At 47.9% G+C, this 18,138-nt stretch overlaps 1 protein-coding gene across 4 annotated transcripts in view; it reads left to right on the top strand.

The window, feature by feature from the left end:
- Positions 1 to 18,138, top strand: part of FOXP1 (forkhead box P1) — a 493,878-nt gene that overhangs the window by 433,425 nt on the left and 42,315 nt on the right. For all 4 annotated transcript variants that reach the window (XM_040994813.1, XM_040994814.1, XM_040994815.1 and 1 more), the window contains one exon: positions 11,950 to 12,054. In XM_040994813.1, the coding sequence (XP_040850747.1) occupies positions 11,950 to 12,054 (105 nt within the window). The remainder of the gene's footprint in view (positions 1 to 11,949; positions 12,055 to 18,138) is intronic.

Raw genomic sequence — 18,138 nt, 5'->3', positions numbered from 1 at the left:
GCTTTCCTACAAGAGTTGAGCACGGCTCTTTACTTTCCCTAAGAAACAAATTCATTCAGACCCTGCCTTTCTGTACCAGCGTCCCCGGCGTAGAGCTGTGAGCCAGGCCCAGATGGTTCCTAAAGCGCAGGTATGGGATGGTGAGTGTGTGTCGTGGGTGCTGTCAGACCCCTGGACTGCGGTTTCCACTGAGCTGGCCTTGGTCAGTGCCATAGCCAGTAAGCCTGTGCTGACAGGGCCACCCAGCAGCTCCATGCTAACAGTGGAAAAGTGGCGTTAAAGAGGGAAAGTGAACTTGACCTGTGATAGCTTCCTTCAGCCTTATCTGTAAACTGTGTGTGAGTATAATCAACTAATAAGTCTAAAGCCCTTATACTTCCTCAATAACTGGGAGCCAAGCAGCACATTTTATGAGTCTGCAGCTGTTAATGAAATTGCCCAGTGCCACCCCTTCGCCTGTTTAGCCTTTTCTGTCTTTTTCCTTGACCTGTAGTGAGTAAATTGGACCATCCATGAGTGCACCTGTAATCAGTCACTTTTAGGTGGGAGGCAGAGCAAGGTCCTGGAATCTTTGTCTTTCAGTTGTGGTCCCGCTCCCCACACTAGAACTAGTGTATCACAGTCTCTGTTAAAAGGAGTTAAATGTTACGACGACCCAGTGTGCTGGCCTAGTGGTTAAAGTCCTTGCCTTGAACTCGCCGGGATCCCATATGGGCAACGGTTCTAATCCCGGCAGCTCCATTTCCCATCCAGCTCCCTGCCTGTGGCTTGGCAAAGCAGTCAAGGACAGCCCAAAGCCTTGGGACGCTGCACCCAAGTGGGAGACCAGGAAGAGAGCTCCTGGTTCCTGGCTTGGGATCAGTGTAGCACTTGCCATTGCGGTCACTTGGGGAGTGAATCATCAGACGGAAGATCTTCCTCTCTGTCTCTCCTCCTCTCCTTATATCTGACTTTGCAATACAAAATAAATAAATCTTTAAAAAAAAAAAAAGGACTTAAAGGTTAAACAACAACAAAGGCACAGTCATCTTGTTTCTCATCAAGGTAGAGGAACGGAATCATTCATATGTAAGCAAGCCTGAGAAGCACTGCCCCAGGGTTGGTGGTGAGATGGGAGGCTGCACGCTCTCCTTGGGTTCCTGTCATCTCTTGGGTCCGCTCGGTGGTTTGGAGACAGACATTCGCAGACCCTGTCCTGTTTGGGGCCTGTTGACAATATACCTGTTGCTGCACTTGTCTGAAATTTTTCTCATAACTGATTAACTTCCACAAGTTTCACGGAAAGTTGCTCCTGAGAAATTGTGGAGACTCTGATGTCCTCGGTCTAAACCCTCTCCAGCGTTCTAAGCCCGGGTCTGTTGCCAGGAGAGCAAGGGTTATATTTCCCAATCCCGTTGCTGATGGTGGACAGCACCCAAGGGCCCCCGCACAGAGGCCCCCACCCAGTCTTTCTTTCCGGATACTTCTCAGTTCAAGAAAGAAAGGAAGGGAAAAAACAACACCAGAAAAACACGCACCGTGGTCCTGATGTTGCGGCCGTCTCGGATGGGGAGTTAGGGAAGGTAGTCCTCGCATCTCAAGGATAATAACGATTATCTCCGTCATTGTTTAAGAGCACAAATCTGGCACTTAATAGACTAATTCACAGTCACTCCAATTGCAAGTTTTGCTCATGAATATCGTATCACAAGGGAATGTGAAATCCTCTAATTAAACCTGATTTGAAAAGCAGCAGAAAATTGAGATGATGAGCGTAGTGGGGAAGGAGAGTCAAGCATTCGCTGTGTGAGAGGAGGAGCGAGAAGCGCGCATGCGTGTTACAGTTGGCAGAGAATCCATCTTGAGTCACTCCAGGGCGGGCCCTCTCATAGGCTTTGACAGAGCACCCTTCCCTTTTTTAGGGGCATTACAGAACCCACTATCAACCGACTTGCAGTTACGCGGTTAATACACGGGTGGGGTGGGGTGTTGTGCAGTGAGCAGAAAGCCAGCGTGATCACAGCATGCTGGGAACTGGACGGGGACTTTGTTGCCCAGCCCTCGTTGTGCCACAGAGGTCCGTCTGCCCCTCGGGGTGCCCTTCGCGGCCGCTAAAGGAGGTCCCTTTTACAGAATGCCAGGAAAGCACACACAACACTGGCACTGTGCTGTCTCCCGTTCCTGCTCATCTTCCTTTGCCCTAAGCAGGTGCAAGAGCTACACCCCTCCCCACCCCCAGCCTCGATGGATGGATTGTGGAGAACACGTGGGAACTTGACCTTGTCCTTCTTGTCCCTTCACAGGGACTGTGTCTGACCTTGCAGCTGGCTGGCAGAAGGACAGTAGTAGGAGAAACATCTGAAGCGTACTGCAGCGGGCAGTGGAGGGCTGTTACGGCCTCCTGACCCTGGGCCGCTGGGTCTGCACTGCTCCTCTTCCTAGCATAGATGTGTTCATGTGTAATCCGCTTACCCAGCCTGTCTCCTCGAGTTTGGTGTCGTCTTTAATGGCTGTGTTTCATTCGGACCCACATACCATATGAGGGGATTTCCAAAAGCTCCCGGAACAGTGAAATTGAAAGGTATTCATTTTGGTGCAAAAAAATTTGTCATCCTGTGTAATGTTTTTTTGTTTGTTTGTTTGTTTGTTTGTTTTTTAGTGACACACATTTTTCTTGAACATTTGAGGATCCCTTATATATATGAATATCAGACTTTTTTGTGCCAAAATAAACTAACCCTTTAATTCGAACTTTCCATAAGTTCTTGACATACTCTTGTATGTTTCACAAATGCATCCTGGTTTCTGAGATGTGGTGCTTTCAAATCCAGACTCTGTCTGTAGTGGCGTCATTGGTAGAGTGTCCTCAGATTGATGGTTCCGTGTCCAAACCTGAGCAGTCCCTGTTGGGGCACGTGGCATCTCCTGGAAGAGAAGACACGGTAGCACAGGAGCAGGCGGGGGATGAGGATCCAAAAATGAAGAGACAGAGTGGGACTATTTTTATATGTTGCAAAGTATTAAATGAATAAATGAGAAACCTTTGAAATATCAGTGCCTTTCTTTGAGACTTGCACTGTTAGGACTACGGTTTAATGCAAAACACTTTTTTTTTTTTTAAAACTGTAACAGTCTTAAAACTGTGTTGTAAGAGAACAGCTTTTCTGGGGTTGGCATATAGAAATAGTGCTGGGCATCCATGAAAAGTGATGTTAGACTCCGCTTGGGAGTCGAGTGCCGGGAGCGACAAACACATTCCTAAAGGGACCGCGTCGGAGTGTCACGGAAGCTGGGGTGGCGGCTGGCCCCCAGGCTCTAGATCCTCACAAAGTTCAGCTGCTGGGGTTTCATTTCTTATTAAATAATCATCTCTGCCCCCACCTGTCAAAGCTCCAAAAGTTTTTTTTTTTTGAAGTTGGTTTACTGTAATTGCAAAAGTTGTCTTAAAATTTAACTGCCGATTCCTTTGAGAATATGAGCTGTATGTTGGGGGAAAGAAACCTAGGGGAAGCGAGAATTTTGAAACTGTCCCAAAGCTTCCATGTATGTTCAATCCTGTGCGACAGAAATGCTAAACAGTTCATTAGGGATACAGATGTTTCCTCATCCAATGTAGCTGGGACAACATTCAAAAGAAAGACGTTGGACCCCTACCTCACATCACATATTGCAATCAGCTTACAGTGTGCCACGGGATGAAAAATCCTTAGAAGGCAACTTAATGATGAGTCTTTATTGCCTTGGATTAGGTATGGGCTCCTTAGATGTGATGACAAAAGCAGAATGAGGGGCAGGGAGGTGGCATGGTGGGTAAGAAGTCAGTGAGCACAGCTGCGTGGCAGCTTAGTCCTTGGGTTTGACCTTGGAACGTGGACCTTGAGAGGCAGTGTTGATGACTCAAGTGCCGTGGTCCTGCCACCCACGTGGGAGACTGGATTTCCACCATGCTGCAGGGATGTGCGAACTGAACTAGCAGATGCCAACACACCGTCTGTTAATTGAAATATGCACTATCTCTTGATCTGCCTCTCAGATGAATGGATGAATAAAAGAACATTATGTAATTACAAAATTAAAGAAAAATAAACACAGGGCCAGTGCAGTGGCTCAGTGGACTAACACCCCTGGCATCCCACGTGAGCACCAGTTCTAGGCCTGGCTGCTCTGCTTCCAGTCTGTCTTCCTTCTTATGGCATGGTAAAGCAAGGGAGGATGGTCCAAGTCCTTGGGCCCCTGCGCCCTCCTGCTTCTTGGCTTTGGGTCCACTCAGCTGCGGCCTTTGTGGCCATTCGGGGGGTAAGGCAGCAGATGGAAGATTTCTTGCTCTGTCTCTCCTTTCTGTAAAAATTACATTTCAAGTAAAAAAAAAATGAATCTTTAAAGTCTTTTAAAAAATTCATCAAATTTAAAAACTTCTGTGTGAGGCAGGTGCTTCGTGTGGTGATTAAGACACTGATGGGGATGCTTACATCCTACTCTGGAATACCAGGATTCCAATCGCAGCCTTGTTGCTGATCCCAGCTTTCTGCTAACGCACACTGAGAGGCACTGGGTGTGAGTTGAAGTGGTTGAGGCCCTGTCACCCATGTGGGAGACCTGGATTGATGTGCTGGCTCCCAGCCCAGCCTTGGCCATTCTGGACATGTGCAAAGGTAACCAGCGGATAGGACTTCTTGCTTTGCTTTCCCTCCCTCCCTTTCTACCTCTCAAACGTAAAAAGCACAAAACTTTGGAGCTTCAAGCAGTTATTAAAGTAACACACAAAAAAGGAGTGATTGTGTATCATATGACTGACACAATATAGATAGATACACATCAAGGTTGCATTGTGCCCTTTCAATTCAATGATAAGGCATCCCAGTTAAAATAGAGACATGGGACATAAATGGGCATTTCTGTGTACAAAATGGCCAATGGGCATTGTAAAATATGTTCAACATCAAATTAGAGACATGCAAATCAAAGCATGAGGAGCAGGCCCTTCATGTCGGTGAGGATGGCTGAAATAAAGACACAGAGCAGTAAAGTGTTGACAAGGGTGTGGGGAAGCTGCAGGTGAAATCAGTCCAGTGTCTTTGGAGTCTGGCACCTCCTGCAAATGTTTACCTTAGAGTGCCCACCTGACCCAGTGCCCCTACTTAAAAACATATCATAAAACTGTTCTGTAAAAATACCAGTGACAAGGACAGCCTTGCACCATGCCGGGTAGCTACTGCGTTTGTTATGTGTCTGTCTGTGGCTGCCTTGCATAGCAAGCTGGTTCTTTCTCATCTGAAATGTTATCACTATTCTTGTGTTACAATTGCATTGAACTTCAGCTTATCCAGGCTTATCAAGATAAATTTCTTTTTTGTTTGACAGAGAAGGAGCTCTGATTCACTGGCACCCCCAAATGGCCAGGCTAGGGCAGGGAGGGGAGCCAGGAGCTGGGACTCAATCCAGACCTCACATGGGATGGGAAAGCGACCCGATTACTTTGCCAGGTTCTAGAATGACCAGAAGCCTGAGTCAGGAATTGAACCCAGGTACTTTGATGTGGGATACAGGCAACTCAATTGCCAGGCGACACTTCTGCCCCTCTGGGAGCTTTTTGAAGACTTCAGCCTTAGCCATTAAAAAAGAAATTGAAGCACTGGTAACATGCTATGTCCAGCGTGAATGAATGAACCTCCAAAAGCATTCCCTGTGTAGAAGGAGCCAGCCGCACTAGAGCACGTAGTGGATGACTCCGTTTATATGTCTTTCTTAGGCAGATCTCTGGGGGCGAGTTTAAGCAGTGATTGGCAGAGCTGGGGATTGGGAGGAAGTGGGGTGTGATTACTGGTAGGTTCAGGATTTCTGGTTTTTGAGAGGTGACAGCATTCCAGAATGAAGCTGTGGTCATGGCACGTGACTGTGCAGATATGGGAAGCTGTCGACATACAGACTTTAAATGAGTGACTTTAATGATAGTTGAAATGGAACCCAGCAAAAATTTTAATACTCCATGATTTTGAGTATTAACAGTAAGACCCCCACATTTTTTCTTAAGATTTATTTATCTTTATTGGAAAGTCAGATGTACACAGAAGAGGAGAGACAGAGAGGAAGATCTCCTCTCCAGTGATTCACTCCCCAAGTGACCGCAGTGGCAGGTGCTGCACCGATCCCGAGCCAGGAGCCAGGAACCTTCCCCAGGTCTCCCATGTGGGTACAGCATCCCAAGGCTTTGGGCCGTCCTTCACTGCTTTCCCAGGAAACAGGCAGGGAGCTGGATGGGAAGTGGAGCTGCCGGGATTAGAACCTTGCCCATATGGGATCCCGGTGAGTTCAAGGCAAGGACTTTAACCACTAGACCACGCCGCTGGCCCCACCCCCCAAAAAATTTTTTTTAAAGATGTTTTTATTTTTATTGGAAAGGCTGATATATAGAGAGAAGATGAGACAGAGAGAAAGATCTTCCATCCACTGGCTCACTCTCAAGTGGCCACAATGGCCGGAGCTGAGCTGATCCGAAGCCAGGAGCCAGGAGTTTCTTCTGGGCCTCCCACACGGGTCCAGGGTACCAAGACTTTGATCCATCCTCAGCTGCTTTCCCAGGCCACAAGAAGGGAGCTCGTTGGGAAGTGGGACAGTTAGGATGTGAACCGGCACTCATGTGGGATCCAGGTGCATACAAGGCAAGGATTCAGGCACTTGGACCTCACACTGGGCCCGCAACACAGTTTTCTGTAATACCTTTTAGCAAATACCATGGCAGCAAAATACAATTCAGGTTATAGTTTTTGAAACCTCTGGGGGTTGGGGAGGGGGGATAAATGCTTGTGTGTGCAGGTGTAACTTTTTGTTCAAATGAACTAGAAATTTCCTCAAGAAGGAGGCATCAGATTCAGAAAGTGGAGATGACAGCCAACTGTGGAGAGAGGTGGCCAGAGGCCTGAGGCTGCGAGTGCCCAGGACAGCTGGGCATGGGCCTTCAGGCAGAAAACGGCCAAGCCTTTGGGTTGGCAGGACGTGTCTGGGATTCAGGGCCGTCTCTGCACTCCTCATCACCTCCAAAGATTCCTCTCCTCCCGTTTGCCAAAGGGGAAGTTAGCGGACAGATCTGGTCGGGTACGGATCACTCCAGACGGCAGACAGGATGGAAGTATTGTCCTTGCTTTGAGCAGGTGACTTCATCATTCTGGCTTCCGGGTTGGGGTGAGGCGTGAATGTGGACAGGTTACCGGTTCAGTCCCTGTCCCCGTTAGGTGCTGACTCGAGTTCAAGTACTCTGACGTCGAAGAGGTGTCCGAGCTGTCCGCTGAGCGTGGCCGTGACCATAGCCCCACACTCCGTGCTGGGTATCTGCTGCGTGAGCGACAGATTGTGCAGCTCTCCGTAGCAAGCTGGTTCTTCCTTGCCTGGAATGCTATCACTGCCTTTGTGTGGCTATTACACTTAATTTTTACATCAGAAGTTATCGAGAGGAGTTTACACCTGCTTCAGATTCCAAACATAATTAAATGATAGAAGGTATCTTTATTATTTTTTCGCGGCTTTGAGTATTTCTGGTCTTCACCTGCAAGATCTTTTGGTAGACAAAGACCGATTCGCACATCCTCATTAGAAAGAAGACGGAGCAGTTGCTGGCTCGTGCGTCACAGCCTGAGGTTGGTTGAGCTCATCTCCCTGCGAGGCGCTGAGTGCATGGGAGTGGTCCCAGGCCCCCAGAAGTGTTCCCTCTGGGAGCTTAGAGCAGAAACCACTTTATTAAACGAAGAGACCTGCAGTTTGAAGAGTTTAATTTTGGTGCGTGTATGTTTCCTTCCCTGGAAGACCAGGGCGGTCTCCATTCAGCACTGGTCCTCCGTGAGTTCCCTTCGGGCAGCTGGTGGAGCGACGCTCTCAGCTGCTCACATGGGCGCTTCCCCACCATCCTTCATTCTGTAAATGTGCTTCTAAATGAATTCAAGTAAAAAAAAAAGCAAAATTTTGCTCATTTTTAAAATTTCCCTTCTTGTCCCTCTTGGCACGACCCAAAGGCAGGAGGAATATAAATGCATGTTCCACGTTAGTGATGACACAGAGCCGCTTCCATTCAGAGGTGCAGCTGGTGCAGCCTGCTGAGACTGCTACAGCGTGACTCAGGCCAGCAGCGAGCCCCCGCCGCACGTGCGGTGGCCATGTGCCTTCCGCCGGGCCACTGTCGCCACAATCGGCAGTCTGAAAACCTAGTCCTGCAGAGCCCGCCCCCCGCCGTGTGTGCGTGTGCATGAACAGAACAGTTAATGATGGTTAACGGCAGAAAAATTCCCATAATGTGCCAAATGAAAACCTTACAAGATCTGAAGTGCTGAGGTGCCAGGGCAGGTGCCCAGCACCCCTCCCCTGGCGGCCTCCCCTGGGCGGGGGAGCAGCTGCGACAGGTCCTTAGCACTCTTCCCAGAGCTGCTGTGTCCGGGCTGCCTGCCAGCCTGTCCGCCTTGCTTCCAGAGTCGGGCACCTTGTAGCCGACAAGGGTGTGTTGCACTGAGCCTCGTTGCGGAGTCCATTTGGTAAGTGTCCGTTTGAGGGTAGCGATGCGTCAGAAGTGCCCAAGGATGAAGTACTGGGATGTGGGAGGAGGTGCAAGTTCCTTGGGGTGCTGTGGGCAGTGTGCTTTGTTCAAGGGCCGATTCAGTGCTGCAGGGACTTTTACCACAAGAGCGTATCGCCATAACGTGGAGTGCTGTTCTTACCGTGGTCTGAATGTGTGCCTGTGTGTGAGGAGTGGGTGCTGTTAGGTGCGGGCGTAACTGGTTGTCCTCTAAGGATGGAGTGAGCTGCCATCTGTGCTTGACTTGGAAGTAACCGGGGCTGGTGCTGTGGCTCAGTGGATTAATCCATGGCCTGCAGCAGAGTCGGCATCGCATGGGGGCACCAGTTCCAGTCCCAGCTGCCTCACTTCTGATCCAGCTCTCGGCTGCTGGGCTTCGCCTGACCTACTTGATTGTTGCAGCCCTTTGGGGAGTGAACCAGCAGATGGAAGATGTCTTGATCCCTTCCTCTCTTTCTGTAACTCTGCCTTTCAGATAAATAAAAACAAGACAAAATAAAACAAACCCTTGAAGTTATGATACCAAATGGAACGAAAAATAAATTCCTAGAGGAAAGTCATTTTTTTTTCAAGATTGCTAATTTATTTTATTATAGTGGCAGAGTAGGAGAAAGATCTTCTATCACTTCACAGATGGCCACAAAGGCTTGCGACCAGGCCAAGGCCAAGGCCAGGAACTTGCTCCAGATTTCCAGCAGGGGTGCAGGGCCCCATGCGCTTGGGCCGTCTTTTGTTGTATCCCCAGGCGCGTTAGCAGGAAGGTGGATCAGAAGTGGAGTAAGCAGGGCATGAAGCAGTGTCCTGTGCTTGGCAGTGGCTTCGCCTGCTGTGCCAGAGTGCCGCCCTGAGGGGGTGCCATTGTGATTCAGGCCTTGGATCCCTTAGGAGTGAGTTAACCAGGAAAACAGGAGAGGGCATGGCAGACCTGTTCAGTCATGTACCTTTTATTTCTCATCACAATCTATTTTGCAAATGCTTATTATTTTACCCCATCTAGATGCACAGCAGAGCAGCCATTTACGGCTCTTAATTAGTGATAGCAATTTTGTAACCTGTCTAGGTCAAGTGACACATAGTGGCCACGGGTGGACTGAATTGGAAACATTTCTCAAGCGCAACTTGGTAGCAGGTTCATGGTGAATTTCAGTTGCTAGTACTGTTTCATGGAGTGATTCTGTTTCTCAGGGAGTCTCCTGCTGGAATGGTTAGCTGTTTCCAACATTGCCAAAAACCGGAAATCCAAAGGGAGTCTTGATGTCCGTGCTAGCACAGGGGTTGGTTGAGTTCTGGAGGGGGCCCAGAGCTGGATGGTACCCGGTGGCTCTCAGTTGCCAGGGAGTATGGTTTTGATCAAAAGAGTTGGAAGCATTAAGGCATTATTTATAAAGTTAGTTTGAACGTTAAAAAATGATAGGCGGCCTCATACCTTCATTTGTCAATTGTATGTGTGTCATCATTGAGGGAATTTTATGCTTTTCAGTATTTGCCACAACAAGTATGACAATTATAAATAATCTTTCAAAATCTAGCACAGAAAATAATTGAGAAGATCAAGGTTTTTTTTTTTTCCTTTTTAAATTCTGAGTAGTTTTCTTTTTAAATGACTTCTTCCTGTCTCAGAATATCTGAGGATTCCGGTACCGTTGAAGGAATCTTTCATTTGTAATCATTTTTTAAAAATATTCTACTTTTGAATCATGTCTGCTTCATTCATTAGTGCATCTGAAGATGATCATGAATAGGTGGTGATTTTGTTCCTTGAATCTGAGGAAATTCTACCCTCAGCTGCCTGGAGAATGTGCTTTTGTCAGGCTCCATGAACTTCTTGCAGTATCGCTGTCTTGGTTCCTCGGCTGTTCTGTTCTTGAATGGGGGTCTCTCTCCTGACCTCTCACAGGTGATCTTTCTCTGTTTACAGATTTTTCTTGCTTGTTTTTTTTCTTTTGGTTCACGTGGCTTGTTATTTTCAATAAAGATCCCTAGCAAAATCATTCACAAGTTATAATCTCTGATAAGAGCCAGTTCCGCACGTGCGTTTGCTGTTCGTGCTCCTTGGTCGGAGTGACCACGCTCTATTCGAGTGAGTTCATTGTAAGTCAGGGACCAGTGGCGCTTGCGCGCGTGTGCTGTGAGAATGCGAATCCTTCAGCTCTGTGGACCCACGTCCCGATGACAATATAAAATGCCAGCATGTGTGTGTGTGTGTGTGTGTGTGTGTGTGTGTGTGTGTGTGTGTGTGTGCGCGCGCGCACCTGCGAGTGTGTGCACCTGTGAGTGCGTGGTCGTGCTTCACAGGGCTCGAAGTTCAAAGTCAGAGGCTGCAGAGTACGTTGCACAACAGCCCTTCCCACGAAGGGAATGTGCTGGAGGACAGGGCAGAACTCCGAATGTTAGCTTAACGTTTCTGTTTGATGGAATGTAAGGTTATGGAAATGACTGTCAAAATAATTTGTCTGCAAGGTGTCTGGATACAGAAACCTACAAGAGGAAAAGCCGGAGAACACGCTGCATGGGCGAGTGCAGCACAGCCCCTTCCCCGAGCAGCACGTGGCGCGGATCAAAGCATCCCGTGACTTGGATCTGTGCGGCCAAATCATTACCTATTGATTGGAACCCCACCGGAGGATTAACCCCTTCTTGTTCACACCAAGCTTTCTCTCTCACAGTGTCCACAATCTTAACACTATCTTCTTCTGCCATTATAATAGCTTTATTTTTTGAGGCAAATCAAAAAATTTGCTCTGTCTTAGATTATTTTGTTGTTTTTCTGGGTTTAATTGTACTTTTGTTTGTTTATTATTGGAAAGTCAGATAAACAGAGAGGAGGGGAGACAGAGAGGAAGATCTTCCGTCTGATGATTCACTCCCCAAGTGAGCGCAACGGCCGATGCTAAGCTGATCCAAAGCTAGGAGCCAGGAACTTCTTCCTGGTCTCCCACATGGGTGCAGGGTCCCAAGGCTTTGGGCCGTCCTCGACTGCTTTCCTAGGCCACAAGCAGGGAGCTGGATGGGAAGTGGAGCTGCCGGGATTAGAACCAGCGCCCATATGGGATCCCGGGCGTTCAAGGCAAGGACTTTAGCCACTAGACCACGCCGCCGGGCCCTCCAGCTTTTTAAGGAATGGTTTTCTCTAGTCTAGTTGACTAGAGAGTTTTGCACTGAACAAAAGCCTGTCACATGACACCCTGTCACACATACACGTGTGTTTCTGGTGTTAAGGCAGCTGTCCCTGAGGAGATCTGGAATAGAACAGTCTGACTTAGTGTTTGTTGTTGTTGGTTGGTTTTTGAATCATTGCGGGATTAATGAGTGAGTTCCACGGGAAAGGCTGGCGGGAGGGCTGTCCCGTTCACCCTGGGCTGCTGGTTCTTGGCGGAAGGCTCACTCCCTTGTCGTCTTGTTTTTTCTTGCAGTTTGTCCCACGAGGAGCACCCGCACAGCCACCCTCTCTACGGACACGGCGTGTGCAAGTGGCCAGGCTGCGAAGCGGTGTGTGAAGACTTCCAGTCGTTCCTAAAGTAAGAAGGGTTCGATGCTGTTTTTGCTGTTCCTGTAGCCATCGCCTTCCCCGCTGTCCGTATTTGTGCTTACGTGTGCTTCTTACGTCCTTTCGGAGGGAGAGGCTCAGACCCCAGACGTCAGCGTGGCCCCCGGCAGGGCAGCCTCTCTCCCTCGGTCGTGGGAACAGGTGCAAGGGCTGTTGGAGATTGTCCTGCAACAGGAAACAGGCCCGCAGCACTGTTAGCAAGAGGTCCCATGTACCCATTCTTCAGATTGACAGTGATTCTGTAACATTTCTCCTAGTATTGGAAGTTCAGCAGTTCAGTTCCTGCTTGCTTCGCGTCCCTCCTTAGCTCACATCCCTGACGGCTCTCCCAGCTGTGACTGTACAGCGCTGTTGAGTGGCCAGCGTCCCCTGCGTGAGTGGGCCCTTTCTTTGGTGCCATGTGAGCGACTTCACAGATAGGAGAAACAGATGCTGAACAAGTAATACTGGTTTGAGTCTTGCCTTCCTCCCTCACATATTGTTGGTTATTTTTGTTCAGTTTCTTCTCCCGATAGGAAGGACGAAGTTCAGTTTTTATGGTTATTGTATGACTAAATGTGGGGTTAGCCCATCGGGGTCTGTAATTTCAGTAGTCTATCTCCATACATAAATGTATTCATAATATCATTAGCCATTGGCATACGAATTGGATATATTACATTATGCTTTGTAAGTATAAAACAATCAGAGAGGTATACATGTTATTTATGTGCAACTAGGCGTACGATTGTTTCTCTTTTTTAAAAAAGTGTTACTATAATTTTATTTGAAAGGCAGAACACAGGTAAGGAGAGTTCTCCCATTCTCTGGTTCACACCCCAGATGCCTCCAGTCGGCAGGGCTAGCCCAGGCTGCAGCCAGGGGCCTGCATCTCACGCTAGGTCTCCCACATGGCTGGCAGGGACCCAAGTTTTTGAGCCCTCACTTTTACCTCCGGAGTGTGCCTCGGCAGGAAGCTGGGTCGGAAGTGGAGGGTTGGGTCTTGAGCCCAAGCACCCCGGATTTGGGATGCAGACTGCCCAGTTGGCCTCTTTCTGCCACCTGTCTGTGCCTTAATGATGGCTCTCCACGTGCCTCCTGGGGGTTGGGGGGGGGGGCTCTAGCTTTTCTCTCACTCTCAATCCCCAGTGAAACAGGGGGTCTGATTTCTGGGCTGGTCTCCGCTTTTGCGTGGCTTTTATATAATCAGGACAGCTCCTGTGTCCGTCTCTGTGGGCCTGAATACATACACTGTAGTGACCAGACAGAGTGTTTCGATTCTTGAATGGAAGGCTGTGAATGAATCCATTTCCGAGATGTCTGTCTTTAGTCTTCTGCTTCAGAAGGATGATGTAGTTGGTGACTTCTGAGTTAGCCCCGTTAGCAGCAGCGAGGCTCTGCTGTGTTCTTACGGTTCGGGCGGGTTAGTGATCCCGTGCCAGGCTGTCTCGTAAATCCCTGGTGACTGGATCGCTGGCAGTTTCCCGATCATGTTCTGGTCATGAGTGAGAAAAGGACTCTGGAAACCATTTTCAAGTGTGGCTGCTTCTGCCCCAGGGCTAGGCTTGAGCAGGTGCATTGGTGCTGATTTCCTTCATCCGTGGAATGGCTAATGAGCCTCGATAAATATGATTTCTCTTTATAAAGTCTCTAGAACTTGGAAGCTGCATCCGCATTCTTGGTGACCTGTCTCCATTTTATTGTCCAAGGGAAATGACATTATTTTCCATATCAAACCCATTTAAAAACTCTTATTTATGGTCCAAGTAGCTTTACTGTAACACTCCTGAAATCGCCAAGGCATTCATTAGACGAACAGTCAGAATACTGGAAGGGAAAAACCTGACTTCAGACCTGCAGGGCTCGACAAGAGTCTAGAAATGCTTCGAATGGAGGCAGAACTTGATTTCCTTGAGAAAGCCCGTTTGTCTCCTGAGTCCGTCGGCAGTCTGCCATGGGGGTCCGGCCATCATTCATGGTGGCTTTGCAGGTGACCTGGCTCGTCCTCGGCCTGTGTGCGCCTGCAGGAGTGCGAATGGCTGCTGCTGACCTGCAAGGCTTGCTTGGTTCTCCCCAGTGTCTGTGTATTGACTTACATGTGTCATCAGACTTGTTTGCAAGTTGTAAGGTTCTTTCCAATTGAACCTGAAAAGGAAAGGCTTATGTGCCCATAAGCGGCTGAATCCCATAGTGGCTGTCTCTCCCAGTAGTTCTAGAAAAAGCCCCGGGCAGACTGGCATTGGCCCAGAACGAGTGGCGAGCTCCAGCTTTGAGGCAATCACAGTGACGTATCCAGGCTCCCCTCCCACACCTCCTCCAGAGCAGGAACTGCGTGGTGGCCAGGGTGGGTGCTTGGCTCTGGAAAATAAAAACAAGCTTTGTAAACCCGCAAAGAGAGAAAAAAATGCCTAGAACATGAAGTTCTCTTGGTGCTTCCCTGAGGCATGCACACGGATTGCTGAATAGGATAAATTGAGAATGTCACTTTTTTTTTTAATAGCATTTCTAAGAAGAAGTCCCTGTTTTCGGGGTCCAGGAGATTGCATCATACAGTGGAAAGCAAGTTCATTGTCACAGACTCACCTCTCCTGTGGCCCTCCCTAGTCTGTAGGGAGATCGGATCCGCTTCGGTGAAGTCCTCCCTCCAGGAGCCTCGCAGACCCTCCGTGGCTCAGCTGAAAGCCACGTGGCCCCTTTGAGTGATGTCGTTGTGGGGTCCCAGGCAGCACAGGATTGCTCAGCCCTTTGTTCTCAGAGCACGGGATGTGCAGGTTCTGAAGGCGTCTCTCCTGGATCCACTGCCCTCTCTCTCCTTGGGAAGTGATTTCCCAGGGACCCCAGTGGGGCTTGGATTCCTTGAGACATGCTCACACCCAGTAAAATGCAACAGCGCTTCGATCTGGAGTGAGGCGTAGCTGGACAGGCCTTGCCCCCCATTCATTTCCTTCCTTGTTTCTGATTTTGCTCTCCCAAGTACTTGCCACGTGTTAACCATCCCGATCCTCAAGCCTGCTTAATCGTGACAACACGCTGAAGCATTAATGCCAGCATGCAGCTAGAACCGAGGGCATCCAGAGGCTGCTGAGAGATGCAGCCGACATCCGAGCTGAGCCAGTCTGACTGGTGGATGCACTTGTTCTCAACTGCTGCACTACCCTGCCTGGCCAGAGGTGGCGCATCACAAGGCTGAGGAGAAGGAAATGTTGGAGAAAGGCAGACTGGGTAGGGCAGGGTTGGAGAGAGGGTTGGTAAGCCCCGGGAGCAGTGTGCTCCTTGAGCCAGTCCAGGGTCTGTAAGCCACGCGTGAGCACGCGTAACAGGGTTTCGTAGGAAGGGAGAGGGATTTTCCTCCTGTCTTCTGTTGTGCCAGGTAGTGAGATGTGATCGTTAGAGAGCCTGAGCCCAGTTCTCCAGGATAAAATCCCACTTGTCAAGGCAGTACCACAGTTAACAGTGGAGTGAAGACACAGGAAAGAGGGAGACTCGTGGGTCTAAAACCAAGGCCTAATTTTTTTTTTTTCATCCCGAGGAAGAAATATCCTAAGTATTGGTAAATCAAAAACAGAGATGTGACACCTCTCTGTGATCCTGCTGCAGTGTTTGTTCCCAAGGTGAGGTCCACCACAGGGCCCTTGATTTCAAAGATAAACACTGCACAAATAACCATCCTGTTGTCTTTTCCTCAGAGCCCACAGAGGGGCACTTTATCAGAAGCAGCAGATACTCAATCTATTGTATGCGTTTATTTCCCTGTTTCTTCTCAAAACAAGTTGCAGTTTGAGTGTTGATATATATATTTTTTTAATCTAGCAACCCTAGGTCATCATGTGACTGCTGTGTTTGTTAGTGCAAACTGATACCAGCAGGTGCTCCTGCTAACTCTAATGAAATCGCCCAGCCCTGCCTGCATTGCTTGGAATCCTCTGATAACAGACAAAAAACAAGCCCGTGTCCTCCAGCTCCGTGGGGCTGCCTCCTCTCTCCAGCCCTCTCCCTACCAGAGGCAGTTTTTTTTTCTTCCTGATTAGACTGAAGACACAAATGATGCTTACCAGTAAAAACATGGATCTCTAACCCCTTCTTTTTTTTTTTTAAGACTCCTGCCACATATTTGCAAGGTGGGGAGTGGGGCTGAGGGTTAAAGCATGACCACATTTTCCCGTTTTAAAGTTCACATGTAAAATCAGGCACAGACCCATGGCTGCACAAGTGCCAGGGACTCTCCTGTGCGTGGGATGAGTGTTTTCCATCACCTTTTAAAATTTTTGCCTTGGTCGGTCACTTGTATGACGTTAAATAAGAGTTATAATCTGTATCCTTGAGTAGTATTGCATTGGAAAAAACATCCCCCCCCCCGCCCGTTTTTTTTTCTCACGGAGGCAAGGGCTGTGCAAAACAAAGCACAGATCCCTTTGCATGGCAGTCAGATGTATATAACTTATTCCAGCCAAAATAAATTTTATATGTGTTCTACTAAAAGCCATGGAGGGAATGACGTTGAAAGAAAATGTCCAGAGATGGAACTCGGGCCCTGTCCTAGGGCTGCGCGGCCTGGGCAGTGCAGGAGGCTTCATTGCTAACTTGGCTTTAAAAAAAAAAAAAAATTATTTTTTCGGGGAATTTTACTTTTCCAAAACTGTGAAGAGTTTTATATGAAAGAAACTACGGAGTGCGCTCTGTAATGTTTTCACAAGTGTTTTTATCATGGTAACATCTTGTTTACTTTAGTCCCCTGCCTAAAACTACTTGGAACATGTTAAGAAAACATTTCAAGAAAGCCTCCACAAAGAGGCTTTTGTTTAACAGCCACCGTGAGGCTGCGCGGATCACAAAGGTGTTAACTTTCAGCCCCTTAAGCACTTCCACATGAAATTCCAGCAACTGTGTTTGTGGTTTTGGAAAAACAAAGTGTATGTTAAAGAAACCAGGTATATGCTAATACATGTTAGAGGAGGCCGGATATCATAAATTGTTTCAAACCCATTTTGTGGCTCTCGGCTTGCTCGCCCTTGCATTCTGCAATGAAATTACCTCTAGTTGGTGCGGGAGGCTCCGGCGGGTGTGGAGGGAATGGCCATCTATCATCGTGGGTGGATGCAAGTCAGATGGCAGCCTCACCATCTCAAGGAATCTGGAAGGAAACTTTTCCATCAGCTCCAAGGTGACAAGTGTCTGAGTGTCGCAAAAGGAGCTGTGCATTTCGGTGATTTTGACTTTTTGGACTTATTTTTCTTGTTTTGGTTTTTTAGGAAAATTTAAGTTGGGTACTACATTGTCTTTTTTTTTTTTCCCCCTCCATCATAGGACTCCCCTGTACCTTTCCCATACTGTAGAGTTGAAGACCTTACGCAGCACCCGCAGGGGTCAGAGTGGCCCAAATACCACACTGCCCTCTAGTGATATACAGAATTTTAGAGAAGTTCACGCAAGTTTGCCAAAGACAGCATGCCCAGGGCCATAACTTTGCTGAAAAACAAGCAAATACCATTTGAACACATTTTTTCTTTTTAAGCAAACATTTCAGTTAGACATGTAAATTAAACGAACCATTTTCCGGTAGGTTTTGAAGAACATGTTTTGGGCATTTAGTTAGGTCGCTGGTTTGACATGGAAGTGTGTGTGTGTGTGTGTGTGTGTGTGTGTGTGTGTGTGTGTGTGTGTAACACACCTAGATCACGCGGGGACACGGTCGTGTGTTGTTACGTTTTAAGAGCCATCAGTTAGCTGAAGTATTTCCCTGTTCATTTCCGGCATGTAATTAGAAGGCATTACTTAAGAGACAGACATCATCTTTGTTCCATACTTTTATTGACACTGTCTACCATATTATGGCCATGTCTAAATGGTAAAATTTATTATTAGCAGTAGTGTCAGTAAAGTCTGAGACAGCGATTTTCCTTTCAATAAAAGTAGTTAAAAACCTTTTAGAAAATCCATAATTTTGATTGCTGGTACTTCATAAATGTATAACTGGTACTTTTTAGCTGTCTCTTTAGGGAAAAATGAGTTTTATCACCTGCAGTACCTGGGTTAATGAAATTGTGTGTTGGAATTTAGCCAGGATGAAAGATGAGAT

Source organism: Ochotona curzoniae, unplaced genomic scaffold (assembly GCF_017591425.1).
Source record: "Ochotona curzoniae isolate NIBS_2020 unplaced genomic scaffold, NIBS_Ocur_1.0 contig_908, whole genome shotgun sequence".
In the NCBI taxonomy this organism is placed as follows: Eukaryota; Metazoa; Chordata; class Mammalia; order Lagomorpha; family Ochotonidae; genus Ochotona; species Ochotona curzoniae.
Note: the sequence above shows the minus strand (reverse complement) of the source record. Positions and strands in the feature narration are given on the sequence as shown.